We start from the raw sequence: 16,703 nt of genomic DNA, 5'->3' as shown, positions 1-16,703 counted from the left end.
GTATGCATGGACCATTGCCCAGTGTAAAATTTGTGCAAGCCATATTGGATGGAAATTTACAGCCACCAAAAAAGACATGTCACCTCAAAAATTTTGGGGCCTAACTCGTTCTGCTCTGTTACCCACAATTCCAGAGACTGAAGATGAAATAAGCCCAGATAAAGTAATACTTTGTTTGTAAGTGCACCTGTCAGGGTAACTTCCTAAGAGATGGTTTCTCAAGTCAGATCTGCGCCGGACAGCACTGCCTCTCATGTCTGTGTACAGTGGGTTAAAGCCTTTGACTACCAAGTTCACAGCAACTTGTGAAAAAAGCAGTATAAAACACAAGGCTGGATTCAGAAGCATCTGGTTTTAGTAGCTGGATGCCATTAATTATCCTGTTGAATATATGCCATTGATAGGGTAAGAAAGCACCATTGAAGTACTGAGAATGGCTATGAACAGGATAGGATGGATAGAGGCACCACTGCTCTAATGATGAATGTTCCAGAAGCTGGGTTGGCAAGGCAGTGTATATTATTTTTAACTTTCAGTTTTCTTTAGCTTGTCTGAGATGCTGATTTGTAAATTTTGGAAATATTAAAGAGTAAAATAAGCAGTTTGAGCAGAAAAAAATATAGCATTTTGTGTATGTGCACTATTTATTTGTTGACCCTGTCGTATTAGAACCCTTTAAATAGTAGCATATGTCCATTTTACATTTCATTTGCAAATGTAAGTGAACAGTATATATTTCTGGAATTATACCCTTTAGGAAATAAAGCTAAAGCAACTGAAGGCCATCTTCAAGTAAAACTGACCAAAAATAATATCTATATCCAAAGCTACACTATCTAATTGAATTATGTTTAAGCAATCAAGTAAAACATTTAAAGTATATTAAGTATAATAAAATGTAACTCAAGAATAGGCTAGTCCTCAATGTCATTTTTTTACAGCTCTACTTCTGTTTCATTCATGCCCCAGTCAGGAAATGAGGGAATTCTGCTTTTACTTCTGCAGTATAATCTCACCATCCACTTACTCTTTAAAGGAATCTTGCATGTTCATGCAAGTGGAATGACAGCAGCAGGAACTCCATAGTATAAAATCCAGCTTTATTGACTGGATGAAATGGATTTTGAGCCGCCTCTTTTTTGTAACATGATCCTATTCAAACTCCTCTTATTTGGGCTTTAATCAAAAGCTGTTGTTTGCTTACACAAATACTATGAGTGTCTATGCAGAAAGGAGAGTTAATTATAAAATGTTAAAATCTAAGAAGCCACATCCGTCTAATTAGTAAAATAAATAGTTGACTATCCGTGCCCACTCTCTCCAAATATCGTCGACATACTACTTGAAGTCCTTCCTAAAGCAATGAGACAACTAAAAGATATCAAGGGGATACAAATTGGAAAGGAAGAAGTCAAAGTATCACTATGTACAGATGATATGTTAGAAATTATTCCTATAACTTTCTAAGCTTTGCATACATAAGGAAATCAGAAACAGTCCTGTGTAAATTAATGCCATTGTGGGCTAATTAATTTTAAAATTCGGGAAATAGCTAAGACAACAAACTAAGTTATTTTAGTACATAGTGTTTTCCTTCAACAATTACCACGTTTTAAGCTCATTGGCCAGTCTAAGCAAGTAACAGCTATGACTTTTCTCACCTGGCACTGTTCCAATAGAGTTGGAAAATTCAGAGTTAAACTGTATTCAGAGGAGGTAGACTTGAACTTAGTTTTTCAGTACTTCTGAGTTTATTCTTGCTATTTAAGATATTTAAGAAACAGAAGGAAAGAAAACCAGACTTACTAAGACTTTCCACTGTTCATACGGAGCTCATTTTTAGGGCTTCTTTATGTAACTTAGAAGTTCATCTTTTTCCATTTGGTAACCACTTTTCTTCCACTGCTCACGCAACTGCTGTAACAGGGCTCCAATTTCTTTCCCTGAAGAAATGCCAATTTTCCTGATGTCATGTCCACTCACAGGGAATGGCGGGACAGACCACTGCTGCATCTCCTTGAGAAGACCATGCTCTCCTTGGTACTTCAGCAGCTCACACACACGGGCAGGGGCATCCGGTTCCCTAGACTAAGTGACACAATTTTATCACATATTGACACAGCTTCGTTCTACTATTTAAATAATACGTAAAATCTACAGTTTGAAAGTCACTTCTCCAGTTACTGAAGAACTATTTTCTGAACAAGCCTACATACTTACATCTATAACAAAGTCTTGATATGGTTTCAATGGTTCTGAACTATCTGTTGCTTTAATCAAGTCTTTCCTGTTTTTAACTATAAATAAACCCAAGTTTTTCTCTTCTTTTGAAATTTTCAATCTCAAATCCAGTTTTGTGACATCATCTTGGGTTTTGAATAAAGAGGCCAAAAGAGTCATCGGTTTTGGTGAAAAGCTTTCAACATTTTTACTGACTTTGTTAAATTCTTCTAAATTTGAATTAGCAGGTAAACCTGTACAGACCCAAAGAAAAGAAAAAAGTCATTTTTTTTATTATAAAACCTCACTCATCTCTTAAACTATGCAGTTTTTACGAATGTATAGTGTTCAGATTTCTCCACTGCTTATTATCAGCCCATCTGTCACTCTCTCTTTAACTCCTATGGGGAAAATTATCATGTTCTTGTTTCCCAGAAGGTTCAGGAGCTGTGGTCACATCAGGTGCACAACAGATGCCTTCTCAGTCACACTCCTGTCTATACCCATTCACTAACCAGTAATTTCTTGTTCTTGTAAATCAGAGCCAAAGTTCCTGACTTCAATATATTGGCTATAATTACTGACTTACTTTCTATATAGTAAGAATCCTTGTGAAAGCACTTATTGTACATTAACTTGCGGCTTCCTCTTACTTTCTATGAGCTAAGTGCTGTTATTTTAACCCTTTCACCAACCCAACCTGCAAAGCCAGTAAGTGGCACAGCATCAAATTTAAGTGTTCTCTCTGAACTATTCTTTACTTATAAACTCTCCTAATCCTTGATCCCAAAGTTTACCTTAGAATAATTCCTTAGCTACATAACACAGAACATTTTACCTCATGTACTTTACACTAGCTATTTTGTTGTTAGAAATTCACACATTGTTCTCACCTATGTGAGGAGCCACATCAAGGTCATAGATTAGATGCATCAAATGGTTTACATGGTTACCACTAAGAATTTTCTTCAGCTCTACCCAAATCCTCTCTCCTGATATCCCAGCCAAGCCTTTGGCATTTTCTGCAATTGCTTCTAGAATCTCATGGTCATGGTCACCAGGTTTGTCAACAATTCTGCCATAAAACCTGTAAGACATTTTTTTACATTTATTATTAAAAGAAAAAACAGCAACTACCCTCAGTTTTATTACCTCTGTACAGGCATGTATCACCACAAAAAATGTTTTCCATTTTTACTAGGCTAACTCAAACACATCTAAGTGATGGATCAACAAAAAATAGACAGTGCTACTGGTCTGTTATTAACAGACTGTTTGCATATGCTCAAGTGTAAAAAACTTGGATGTACTGACAAAATATATTGTGCAACACAGTATTCTGAGTGGTCCCAACTAGTGAACAATGTTGTCTACTACCAGGTAGAATTATTTTTTAAGGTTAAAATTTGGATTAAAAAAAAAAATCCTTGTTAAAAAAACTATTGAGATACAACCTACAGAATATTTGTAAATGATACATCTGATGAGGCATTGCTTAAATTATAGAAGGAACTAAAAAACAACTGGCTGATCAAAGATAACAAGTGCTAAAGAAGTCATCCAGAAACTCACTTGCAAAGCTAGGCAGAAATAAACTAGTAGAAGCAAAGGGAAGTGGGGAGACTCGTCTGAAGACTGAACAGATATCCACTCTAGATTTTTTATGTCCAGAGGAAGTAAAGTCAGTTATCGGGAGGTGATCCTGCCTCTATTTTGTTCACAGTGGCTCACTTTTAAAAATAAACATCCAAGAAGTTAAATGGACTGCTGATCAACTGACAGAAAATGGAGCACACTGAAAATATGGTGCCGTAGCCTTAAACTCAGAGTGTAGCTAAGGCTGGCATTGAGCTCACAACCTTCCTGCCTTAGGTTCCCTTAGTGTTAGGATTATAGGCATTTTAGGCATATGACACCACTTCAATAAAGTTAGAAATAACAGTGTTAAATAGTCCAGACACAAAAATATGTGCTTCATATCACATGTAACCAAAAATGGGTGAGCTCAAAAGTTAAGGACATGTAATATAGGACAAACATAAACTCTATACACCTAAAGAAGCTAAGCAAGGAGGAGGACCCTGGGTAAGATGCTCAATCCTCATTCAGAAAGGCAAATGGGATAGATATCCAAGGAACAAGACAGGAGCCTACCACAGAGGGCCTCTGAAAGACTCTACCCAGCAGGGTATCAAAGCACACGCTGAGACTCATAGCCAAACTTTGGGCAGAGTGCAGGGAATCTTATGAAAGAAGGGGGGGATAGAGACCTGGAAGGGACTAGAGCTCCACAAGGAGAGCAACAGAACCAAAAAATTTGGGCACAGTGGTCTTTTGTAAGACTGATACTCCCAACCAAGGACCTTCATGGCGATAACCTAGAATCCCTGCACAGATGTAGCGCATGGCAGCTCAGACTCCAATTGGGTTCCCTAGTAATAGAAACAGGGCTGTCTCTGACATGAACTCAGTGGCTGGCTTGTTGATCACCTCCCCCTGAGGGAGAAGCAGCCTTACCAGGCCACAGAGGAAGACAATGCAGCCTGTCCTGATGAGACCTGAAAGGCTAGGGTCAGATGGAAGGGGAGAAAGACCTCCCCTATCAGTGGACTGGGGAAGGGGCAAGAGAGGAGAAGAGGGAGGGAGGGGAGGATTGGGAGGGGATGAGGGAGGGGGCTACAGCTGGGATACAAAGTGAATAAATTGTAATAAATTAAAAAATTAACTTTAAAAAAAGTTGAGGACTAGGATATGTTAGATGACTTAACTGTGGGCACTCAGTTATAAGTCGACACATAAAATGACATTGTCATCACTGCTCCATACTATTGTGACTACAGACAACCAACATATTCAGAGATGTGCTTACATTACAATGTATCAAGACATTACATATACATGTATAACTTGTATTATGTATCAATTTAAAATTTAATCTACAAAAATTCAAATCACTATCTACAAAACTGTCCATGTAATTTCACACTTAACCAGTTTCCCCAACTTTTAAGTATATTTATCTTCCAATTGTTTTAACATGCATTTAATAGCATTTTCCTTTTGCGTGTCATTTTGTGGTAAGACACCAGATATGTCCCAGAGCATCTCAGACTTAAGCTCATGAGGACAGACGCTTTAAATCACTCCTCACTAATCAGAGAACCTAATCAGGCACGTGGTAAGGATACAATCCACAGGATCAATGATGGAAAAGCACTAATAATTTAAAGCTTTTATACAGAGCATAGCACAAAGAATACTTTGATTGTGTATAGTTGAGAATAAAAGTCAAAGGGTGCTACCTCATCAATGAAGACTGGTACTTGGGGTCTCTAGTTTGTATTCCTGCTGATGTCACACTACACAAAATGGGATTGTGCTCAAGGGGTGACATTAAAAACTGAAATTTCCTATTGTTAAAACTTACAAATTCTTACCTGAAATATCTTAAAATTCGAAGATAATCTTCTTGAATTCTCTGTTCAGCATGTCCAACAAATCGAACTTTTTTATTTTTTAAATCTTCATAACCATTAAAGTAATCAAACAGGGTACCATCAAAACCTATTCATGAGAAAAAGAGGGAAGAAAAATCATTAGAGCAAGGATTTAATGGGGAAAAACCATCTGCAAACTACCACAAACAGAAAAAAAAAATCAACAAGGGTATCATTTTAAAATATAAATATAGTAACGATATTCACATATATCACTAGTAAACGAGTAAAAGGCCACTTATACAAATGAAAAACAGAACCTTCAAAAATAAGCAAAATTAATTTACCATACTTTTATACAGCAGGAGGGAGAGGAAGACAACAGATAGGCTGATTTTTATATTAATACGGAATATGAACAGCAATATATTCTTGTAAACATAAATGTAATATTCCTAAACTAAGAATAGCAGAACAGACCCTGTCTCAAAGGAATAGGTGGAAAGTAATACAGAACACCCAATACCTTTCTCCAGCCTCTGTGCACACATCTGCATACATTCAGACACAAGAAAATGAATCTTCAAAGAAAAACACTGCTGCACAAATATTTTTTCCCATTGTGAACCCTGAAATTGTGACCTATTTCTTGTTTGATGTGGTTCGGCCCTAACACACACTTTTAATGCGAGCTTTCTGTTTACTGTAAACAAGCCCTGGTGGTGTGGCTCAGCCCTAGCACAGACCTTTAATCCAAGAGCTAAATAAAGTCAAACCTGAGTGGAGCAAGAAACCAGCTGACAGGAATTAAACAGAAAGGAAGGTCTTTGATTTGAAGGGGACACAGTGGAGAAGAAAGGGCTTTTAGGTTTTGGCTTTTTCCTTCTTGGATATGAGCTGAGTAGAAGCAGTTTTTTTCCTTCTGGGCTAAGAGCCAAGTGGGAAGATCAGCTGGGTGCTTTCTCTGCCTCTCTGAGCCAGTAGGCTTTCCCCCATGCATCTGGTTCCTGAGTCTTTGTTGGTAAAATCAAATGATTGGGATTTTACTGCTTTAAAAACAACACAGTAGTAAACATAGTAGATAAAAACATGTAACCCATCTATGAACTGCTGGATCATGTGAAGGGGCTGGTCATAAAAACCAAAGCTGTATGATCTTCATGACATAGGGCAACAACAGGCTATCCAAGATGAGTCCTGATGAGGATCCAATATTGATAATGTAGCAGAAGCCAGAAGCCTCAAACCAGACCAGTGACTCAGCGCAATGAACATTTTTTAAGTAAAGCTGATTGGGCAGATGGTACACTGTGTGACACACCCTGACACCAGAGCATCCATGGCGAGATTTTTTTTTTAATTATTTTTTCTTTGTTTTCTCTGGGGGGAAGGGAAGTTGAAGGGTAGGGGGTGGGCACGGAGAAGTGTGATTGGAATGCATGATGCGAAATTCACAAAGAATAAAAAGTTAAAAAAAAGCTTTTGAAAATACAAATAGGCTTATTGGCAAAACAACAACAACAACAACAAACAAACAAAAACAACCACACACACACATAATGACAGCCTTAAATAAACACACCAAGATGGCAAAACACCTATTAGCTCAGCATTCAGGACACTGAGAAGATGGCATGAACACATACTCAAAATATAAAAACAAAACAACCATATAAATAAAAACAGGTTAAAAAATAAAATCCAGAAATCTTAGTAACATTTCAACCTTAGTCACAACACAAATTTTTGAAAAGCTTTTCAGATTTCTCTCAGACTGGGTAATACTTTCTGGTAACAACAGCAGTGACAAAGCAGGCACTCAATCACCACTCCCTCACACTCAATCACACACACAGCTGTAGTGTAACAAAACCTACTCTGATGGTTCTGTCATTAAAAGGGGGAAGGAGGTTTGTCAAACTACTCCTAATAGTTTATAAACCTTGGTATTCCAGTTACCCATTCATCTTGGTTAGCCTGGGATTTTTCTTCTTTTTTTTTCGAGACAGTTTCTCTTATAGTCCTGGCAGTGAGGCACCAATCGCACCTTCCAGGAAAATCTCAAACCCAAATAGCTACCTACTTATCCCAAGAACTCAAAGGAGAAAGGAAACATTGAAAGCATTCATTCAATTAGCAAATCATGTTGGCTACTGGCCCTGTGAGATGTTTCACTCTGCACCTTTGGAAACAAGAGAAACTATCACCTTTGGGAAATGACTGTCAATTTAGCTGTTTCATATTAAATGCTGTTTGATTATTCTAAAATCAGGAACACTGGCAAGCTCGAAGTTAAGGCTCTAAGTGTTTCCAAGCTGTTGTGGATCTAATCATAGGCCAAATACTATACCAAATGAATCTGTATTTATGACCATTTCGAAAAGTACCCTATGAAAACAAAGCAAAAGCAAATAAGACTACATAGTATATTTATCTTACGATCCTTGTTCTAATGCAAGATTGGCAAGATGGCTAACTCTCTTCCCAACTACCATGTACAGGCCCCTCATTTTCATCTCCAGTGAAAGAGAAACCTAAAGCTAAGTAACAAGCCATTTACATCCATGCTATGAATATGCTTGAACCAGTAAGATGCGAAAGAAGCCTGAACAGAAAACTGCCTAATGTGAGGATTGTTATCATTGTTTTGCTCTAATTACTATTAAAAAAAAAAAAAGGAGAAAGAAAAAAAGACTAAAGATGGGAAGCGCATAGCCTCTAGAGCCAGTATGCCTCAGCCCTCAGCTAGAATCCTAGTTGTATAATTTACAAGGTATACATTAGACATGTTGCCATGAGTTACTGAGCAGGTCAAACTTCCTCAGTGTGCTTATAACCATGCTGGCACATGATAAAGCTCAGAACACTGCAAAACAGCACCAAGAGTAGCGTTGTTTTATGTGAAATACTACTTTAAAGACTCAGGTTTTCAATTTCGTAAAGTATACTAAAAACATTCCCACTGGACAAGACTATTAAACCAGTTGGAGTAATTTAAATTTGGATTATATAAAAAGAAACACTTGTATCTTTATATATATATATATATATATAATCATTCATTATCTGGCTCCCTCGTCATAAGCTACCTAGGCTTTGGAAGCTCCTGCTATCACTAGCCAGGCTGAACTACAGCACTTACCATTGTGCAGTTTCATGTAGCCATCTGGCCTAAACTTAATTTCTCAGCCCCTGAAGCAATAATCAACACCAAAGAGATTGTATGAAATTTAAAGTGTAAAAACTGATATAGCAGAGATGTCCCAAAAAGCTACGCCAACTCACCTCAGGTCCTGCATGTTTCTCCTCACTTTTTGTATCACAGAAGATTAAGCTGGTATGTGTTTCATTACCTATGGCAACTCAATTGCTGACTCATAGGATTGGATGCTAACAAATACTGAGGTTGTATGTCAGCAGTTACGAAGATTTGATAGTTACTTGCCATTCTACAGCAAGATGCCAGAAGAGGAATGAGTGGACACACATGTATGAAACAGTGCAGAGAGAAAGCCTGACACGTGATACACATTTTCTTGCACTGTTTAGGTACAGTAAGTCAACAGACTAAATGGACAAAAATGTGTCAGGCACTATTGTTAAACACTGACATTTATGTCCTTAATCTTCACTACAGTATTACAAAAAACTGACGAAAACAATTTATAGTTAATGATGCTGGCTCCAGCCAACAGGCCCTGATAAGTTAGTGCAACGTAAAAGTTGAATAACATTTCCAACAGTGCCAGTTTAACCCAGAAAGGAAGCACTCAGACTGAATTACGATGCTGTCTTGTCCTCTCAAGAGATTACCTAGAAACATAGAATTTATGGTGAGATCTCTCCGTTCAGCATCTTTCTGCCAGTCAGTTGTGAATTCTACCTCTGCATGTCTTCCATCAGTGCTGACATCAATCCGGAGTGTAGTAACTTCAAAGTTTTCTTCATGAAGCTGCAATGAAACATAAGTTTTTGTTATTGTTTGTGTGCCACAGCCAAACACAACTTGCACAAGGATGCTATCTCCTTCCACTATGGGGCTCTGGGGACTAAATTCAAACTGTCAGGGTTGCCAGCAGGTGCCTTTACCTAGTGGGCCACTACACTGGCCCCATAAACTCTTTTTTTTTCTTTTTAATTAGTTTTAGTTTCACCAAATATTTAAAAAACTTATCTTTGAGGCAGGGTGCTTAATATCTGCCATTTACGATGTCTTTTTTAAAAATCCATTATTATATACATATAACTTTATACAGAAACATATAATTAAAAAAATACTAAGAATTGTTTCTTTAAAGTTTCCATTGTGATAAGATCAGTTTCCCACACAAACATCCAGCTCTGAGGAGTGGGAATGGGGTGGTAGGAAAGAACTCTCAGTGCACTAGACTCCGGTTATTCCTTTTCAAAGCAAGCTATTCTCTGAAGAGTGCCAAAGTCTAATTTCTGCAACATAGACCACTGAGCAGCATACTGAGAAACAACAGCTGAAAGTACTGTGTATCCTGCAAAGAGATCACTTCCAGCTTCGAAAGCTGGTAACAACACGATAAGAGCTGAACACTGAGAATGATCTGGATCTAAAATGAGGGAAGAAGCACATTTTAAATGCAAGCTCATCTGCTCGTGACCAATGGTGCACTGAGAAATGGTATATTAGTGGTAGTCAAGCACAGAGATATTTCCAACCAAACAAGACTTCTGGACCTCCTCATCAGGACCTGCATTCCTCACACTTCCACATATTTTTCCAGATACAAAGCTGTATCTATATTCTCATTATAAAGTAAGGCTCTTGAAATACAACTATATATAAAGAAAAAAGAGAAGGACTTACGGAAAACTATGAAAAATTATTACAAACAAGTATACTCTCCCTCCCTGTACAAAACCAGGGTAGACCAAAAATTACCAAAACTTGAGGTACCAGAAATGGTAGAAATAGTAGAAATGAAACACCACAAGTGAAAACAGGATTAAATGATAATCAATAAAACTTGTCTTTTTCCCATTTGATTTTCAAAATATAACACAACTCAGCTTATCCCTTGGCACAACTCTGGGGAATTCTGATCTCTTATGAAAAGTCCTAACAGCATGGGGAGCATTAACTCACACTTTTCATGAGACTAACAACAACAGGTCACTTTGCTGAAGATATGGAGCATGGGTACACAACCTTCTGACATCATGACACGACACTGTCATCTGCAAATGAGCTGGACTTCATTCATTAATTATCCATGGACACACTTGTCCAAGAGCCTGCCTGGTCAGGCCTGGTTAAATGCATCAGCCAAATATAATAAGAGCCATAGAATATGCACATTTAAGGAAAGCAATTAACAGAAAATGCACAAAAGAAACATTTTGTTAAAACAATTATAACTGATAGCCTATGGAAGATGAACATTTAAAATCTGACACAAGAACAGAACACTGTAAAAGAAATAGTCCTGTGCCACATAAGGACACTTAACAATGGACCTCAGTATATATTACAAACATTATAATCTTTGTGGCAAAAGTGTAACACATGTAAAAACATATATGTACATAGTTTACTAAGGATAAACTTTAGTGAATGTCACTTTATTTAACAAAGGTATGTTCTAAGAAACTTATTTGTACATAATTTCATTAACATCTGTTTTAAAACTTTTTACAATAACTTTGGAAACATAACATACAACCTGAAAAATAGTTTCTGTCCTGTTATAAACCATACCACTCTCTCTTAAAAACTGTTTTATTAACAAGATACAGATCAGTCTAATTCTGCAGGGGAAGAAAGGAGTATTGAGACCACCAATATCATTGTTGTTCAGCCCCACATCTTGGCCTACTAGAAAGTTTTCATGGAGTTACAGATGGAGCTGGTCTCTCCCACAATAATAGTATCTGGTGAAGTATGTCCAAAAAAGCCTGCCTAAATCTGGTTAAAATATATTTCCAGAACTCAACTGTAAACAACTGTCATAAATGCAAATTCTGAACCTGAATTAACAAAAAACTACAGTATCAAAACCTTGGAAAATAAAGAAAGGGGAATTATAGGGGCTTGCTGTGGAGAAAGAGGTGGCAAGGAAGCTGTATCACAGGAATGAAGACCATCTGCAAACCTACAAATTAAAAATGAAATGTACAGCAGAAGACTTACTTGGTTTTGTATCAGAAATTGTAAAAGTAAGTACAGAGTATCAACCTTACATAGCAAATAACTCCAACAGAAGAGTATGGAAGATTCCAGAGGGTAGGAAGCATTTTACTGAGGTTTTTTTTTTTTTTTTTTTTTTTTTTGAAGTTGGATAAATATGTCAGCTTTAAATAAGCACAGAAATGCACAGCCAGTAAGCAATTTCACTCACCCTGGCAGTGATAGTCCCATGCTTCTCTCCTTTGTTGTTTATCATGCGAATGCCAGCTGCCTGGAACATCTCCTTCATCTGAGTAGGCGTGGCAGTGGTGGCAAAATCCACATCTTGAGGCTTCACCCCATTTAGTAAATCTCTCACTGCTCCTCCTGCTATTCTTAATTCATGATTCTCTTTGGCAAATAATTCTGAGGGGGAAAAAAAGGTTTTAATTTTGGTGTTTTGCTGTTGTTTTTTTTTTACACACAATGTGCTTAAACATTAGGACTCACATAAGCACAAGATCTTATTATCTATTACATATAGTAGATATCACTGAATAATAGATATTATAGTATCACAGATAGTAGATATCACTGAACTGAGTATTTTGCATGAGAATGAAAACAAGTCCTGAACATTTGAAATGGTTCTCCTATAGTAGACTGCCCCTAAGAACTGTAGAAGCAGAGAACTTTGAAAATTTCTTTCTGATCCAGAAGATAGTTCAGAATTCCAAGATGCCTTAGAATCAGCACTAAAAATATAAATTATTATCAACAGGAAAGCAAGCAAGAAACCATTCTGCTTGCTTCTCTGTGGTAGATGTGCATACTTTAGATTAGAACTGTTCTAATTCTCCTAGGACAAATATAGAGGGAGTATGCTTATGTGGAAAACCTATGATAAATACTACAGCCAAGAACCCTTAATAAACAAAACTGCATATATTGATTGAAATCAGTTTGCATCTCTGCTATATACAGTACGAACACTACCCAAAGCAAGCCTTGTAAAGTTCATGGAATGATTACCCTAGCTTTCCAGTCATTTTTAGTCTGTGTTCTCACCATCTAGCTACAAATTAAGGTAGCTTAGCAAGCAACTAGCTTCTCTCAATCCAAAAGTTAAGAATGCCATCAGATAGCAACTCAGTCGTATAGAACAGCTCCCCTCATTTCATTGTACCTTGCTGTCTAATGTATGCACCAATGTATTTTAACCTTGCCTTAATTTATGACTTTCTCTGTTCTGTAAAACTTTATGAAATTGCTTCCAAATTGGAATATGGACTGTGTGGTAACCTAAGTCAGTCTGAGCTATGTACATGCACATGGCTCCCCTTAAGATGGCAGCTGTAGATTTTAAGTCAATAACTGAAGATAAGTCTACTTCCTGAAAACATCCAATCCTCTGCAGATGCCATGTCCTAAACTCTCTCCAAAATAAACTAACCCAAGTCCCAATATTGTAAAAAAGCTAGTTCCAAAGCCCTCTTGTTGCTGGGCCACAGGGATCTCCCTAGGCAGCATTCTTCCTTTACTGCAAGAAGCAGCTTTGCATGTTCTTGGAGACTGTGCATTAGCTAAACCTATCCCTAAATTTAGTCATCAACTTCTGTTGTCTCATACTCTTCTTCCACCTACTCTTTACAAACTGTTCAGCTCCACTCTGTAGATTTGCTAAAATTGCTTGTCTAAACAAATAATGATGTCTTAAGCAAACATGGGCTCTTGTACAAGATACCACTTCTATAAGCCTGCCCCAAAAACCATTCACATGCCCTTAATTCCCAATGTAGTCTCCCAACCAATACCCGAGTTAAGAGTCTTTAAAATATAAAAATCATGTCCACAACTTTCATAGACTAATGGAGAGATCCATGTACAACTCAAATGTTGTCCAAACTGGGACTTATATCCTTTAACACCTAGACCAGTGCTCTAGTCTCTGCTTATTATGACACAAGGCTATCAAGTGCCCTGTTATCTCCTTGCTCCAGTGCCAAGGCACTGGGGCCTTAAATTTAGCCTCTACAGCACTAGAGTACATTATACTAGGCAATTCCTCCTACTACAGATTTGCAATACAATGTCCAAATTCTCTAGCACAATAAATAAAAGCCCCATATCCAACTTCTGTCTCAGCTGTCTCTAATCCTTGACTCACACTTTACCTACAGGAAAATCTCCCTACAGTTCGCTTCCAGCTGTTTGTATTGAATACTTCACTCCAAGTTTCCCACCTTGTTCAATTCATCTCACTGACCAGTGGTCAAATTTCTTGTCCAGCAACATCAACTAGGAAAGACACTACTTACAGATAGCAGTGAGATAGCCTTTATGCTTTAAGAGTGACCGTGTTCCACCCCTAGAAATTGATGGGTTATTGTAAAAAAAAAAAAAAAACAGCAAGTAAAGAGAGTAGGAAGGTGGGGGAAGAAACAAAAGTATTTAGGGTGGTTATGATCAAATGGTATGAAATTTTCAAAGAATAAAAATCTTTTTAAAAAGATATTAAAAAAACAATAATATTTAACGTCTTAATTATTGTTTCTAATGGTGAGGGCAATAAAGAATGGGAAAACTAGTGGCTTAGAGAGGATCTGAAAAAAAGAATAGGCTCAATCAGCCCAAATTGGAGCTGTTGGATCTGTAGTGTTCAAGAAAAAACTGCCAGCCACTTGCTGTTACTGAGCATGTGAAATGTGCGACTGAATAAGACATGGTGTATGTTAGATATATGCACAAATGTAAATTTCATACTCATATGATAGTATATTAGTAGACGTTTAAATACGATGCCTGGTTAACTATTTAAAAGAAACTATTAATTTCTTTTTAGTTTTTTATTGGACAGCGAATTTCTAGCTTTTTTTCACTCTGATTACATCACAGTGAAAACAGTATCATAAACTTGCATTTAAACCCTCTACTTCACTAAAAAACTTAAAAAGAAAGTTTTTCTCAGTAGGTACCTAAAATACTACCATCTCATTTCAAGAGTACAACAGTAGCCTTGGGGAGAGCATAATAAGTTTAAAGATATGTTTCCCCCAGAACTGATCATCAGAATTGATCTGTGGAGTGAAAGCAAAAGCAAACATGTCTATCCTTCTGAGAGCCAGTGGACTGTAGGGCTGATTCCCAGCATTTATGTTTAAAGGGCCTGTGAGATGTCTGAGTATGTAAAAGTCATTGTCACCAAGCCTGGTATCTTGTGTTACATCCTGGAGCACACACAGTGGAGACTACTAACTCCTACAAGTAGTCTACTGACCTCAACACTGAACATGCACGCTGCTCACCCCAGTAGTCAAAAGGCACCACAAGTGCATGTAAGTCTCTGAAGTGATTTACACACTCACACAATACAGTGTATTTACGGAAGCCATTCTTGACAAAGCTACAGGCTTTAAACTGCAGCTGTGGGCTGCTTCAACATCATTTGCTCACATAAAGATCAATACTAACCAAACTGTGACAACAGCAATTTTCTGCCTGCCTCACAGACAAGCCTTCTAGTTGCACATAGAGAAAAAAAATGAAATAATTTCTATTTCCTTCTGTTCTCCCAGAAAGCAATTATAAAAGGAAGAAAGCATGGCTTCACTGCATACAAAGTGGGTGACATCAGACTAGCAATTTAAAATCTAACTCCTTCAGTTAGTCATAAGGGAAACAAACAAGGCACTTTACTTCCTAAGCAGGTGTTTCCTCTTCCATCCAGGAGAACACAGACCTAAAGGAGTTGGGTCTCATCACACGATGTATGGTAAATGGGACTTCTTGGGGGATATAGAAAAGCTGTGGTCCATATTGCAGTCAGCTTCCCACTTCTGGTGCCCCAACCCAAGCTTTTCAATTCATCCCAGGTGGGTCTTTCTTTCATTAGCTCCACAAAAATCTCTCCACGTTAAACGAAAGCTGCCTGCCTTTTACTTCTCTGTGGTGGACAATTCCAAAGACCAGAAGGCAACCTTAACCCCTCACCTGTCAGGCTCTTCAATCCTTCTGTGAAAAGTGACTGGAATTCTGGAGACTGCAACTTCATTGTAAATAGGTATCGCCTTAGAAGGCACAATCTACTCCAACTACAGCTCAGGACCTGCCTGTGCCGAGGATTCAGGAGCCTCTGCATCTGGAGACAGTCATCAGCTACACATCTACAAGGCAAACAATTAAATACAAGGCGCTAATTAAATTTCAAAATGAGGGCCAACAAATGCTGTCGGACAGCTCAACTAGCAAACTCATCTCTCCGAATTAGAACTTGGAAGCCGTTTAGGGAACACTAAACCCCTCCGATGGCAGCTACCTGGTTCTGTACTACATTTATTATATCGGAAGCAGGAGGAGGAAAAAAAAGAGTCGCAGAAAATGAAATATTTGACCGGCGGGAACAGGAGACCTCTAGAACATGTTAGTTACACGCGCGCATCACCTTCATCTGCCTCAAGGTTACTGCCTCCAAAGGTGGAACTTCGCGGAGCTGCCTCGGCAGTCCCCGCCATCTGCTCGACCCCGGAGAGGCGGCAGCTCTTAAAGGTCTCCAAGGGAAGTACGCGCCGCGAGGCCGGCTACCCTCCAGCAGGCCAAGCGTCTGAAACGCCTGCTTGGACTGCCGGGGTGCCCGCCCTGAGATACGGCCGCCGCCCACGACTCAGTGACGAGAGACCCGGCGTCACCGAGAGTGGGGAGCGGCCTCCACCTCCCGCCATCTCCCCAGCGCGCGTTCGGACCCACGCGGCACAGGGGAGGCGAAAATGTCCCTCAGAAAGGCGCCATTGCAATGGCGAGGACCCGCTTACCGCCCGCCGCCCGGGCCGCACGCGCACTTCCGGGTCGCGGCGCAGTGACGTCTGCACGCACTGAAGAACCGCGGCGAGAGGTTCCGCCCACTTCCTCCGGCG

The 16,703-nt window shown here is 38.6% G+C and overlaps 2 protein-coding genes across 5 annotated transcripts in view; one reads left to right on the top strand and one right to left on the bottom strand.

Annotated features, from left to right (window-relative positions):
* The window catches only part of Crbn (cereblon), an 18,574-nt gene extending 17,956 nt beyond the window's left edge, over positions 1–618 (top strand). For both annotated transcript variants that reach the window (XM_021649380.2, XM_021649381.2), the window contains exon 11: positions 1–618. In XM_021649380.2, coding sequence (XP_021505055.1) covers positions 1–181 — 181 coding nt within the window. In that variant the 3' untranslated portion in view covers positions 182–618.
* Trnt1 (tRNA nucleotidyl transferase 1) overlaps positions 1–16,703 on the bottom strand; it is an 18,352-nt gene extending 1,649 nt beyond the window's left edge. Inside the window, exons 1-8 of one of the 3 annotated variants that reach the window (XM_021649383.2) lie at positions 16,602–16,703; positions 15,784–15,956; positions 12,026–12,219; positions 9,471–9,609; positions 5,658–5,784; positions 3,114–3,307; positions 2,221–2,474; positions 1,807–2,088 (exon numbers count right to left, since the gene is read on the bottom strand). In XM_021649383.2, the coding sequence (XP_021505058.1) occupies positions 1,840–2,088; positions 2,221–2,474; positions 3,114–3,307; positions 5,658–5,784; positions 9,471–9,609; positions 12,026–12,219; positions 15,784–15,931 (1,305 nt within the window). In that variant the 5' untranslated portion in view covers positions 15,932–15,956; positions 16,602–16,703 and the 3' untranslated portion in view covers positions 1,807–1,839. The other 2 variants (XM_021649382.2, XM_060383881.1) reach the window with 2 other exon arrangements.

This window comes from Meriones unguiculatus, chromosome 5, assembly GCF_030254825.1.
Source record: "Meriones unguiculatus strain TT.TT164.6M chromosome 5, Bangor_MerUng_6.1, whole genome shotgun sequence".
NCBI classification, from domain to species: domain Eukaryota; kingdom Metazoa; phylum Chordata; class Mammalia; order Rodentia; family Muridae; genus Meriones; species Meriones unguiculatus.
The sequence above is the reverse complement of the archived record's forward strand: the minus strand, read 5'-3'. Positions and strand labels throughout refer to the sequence as shown.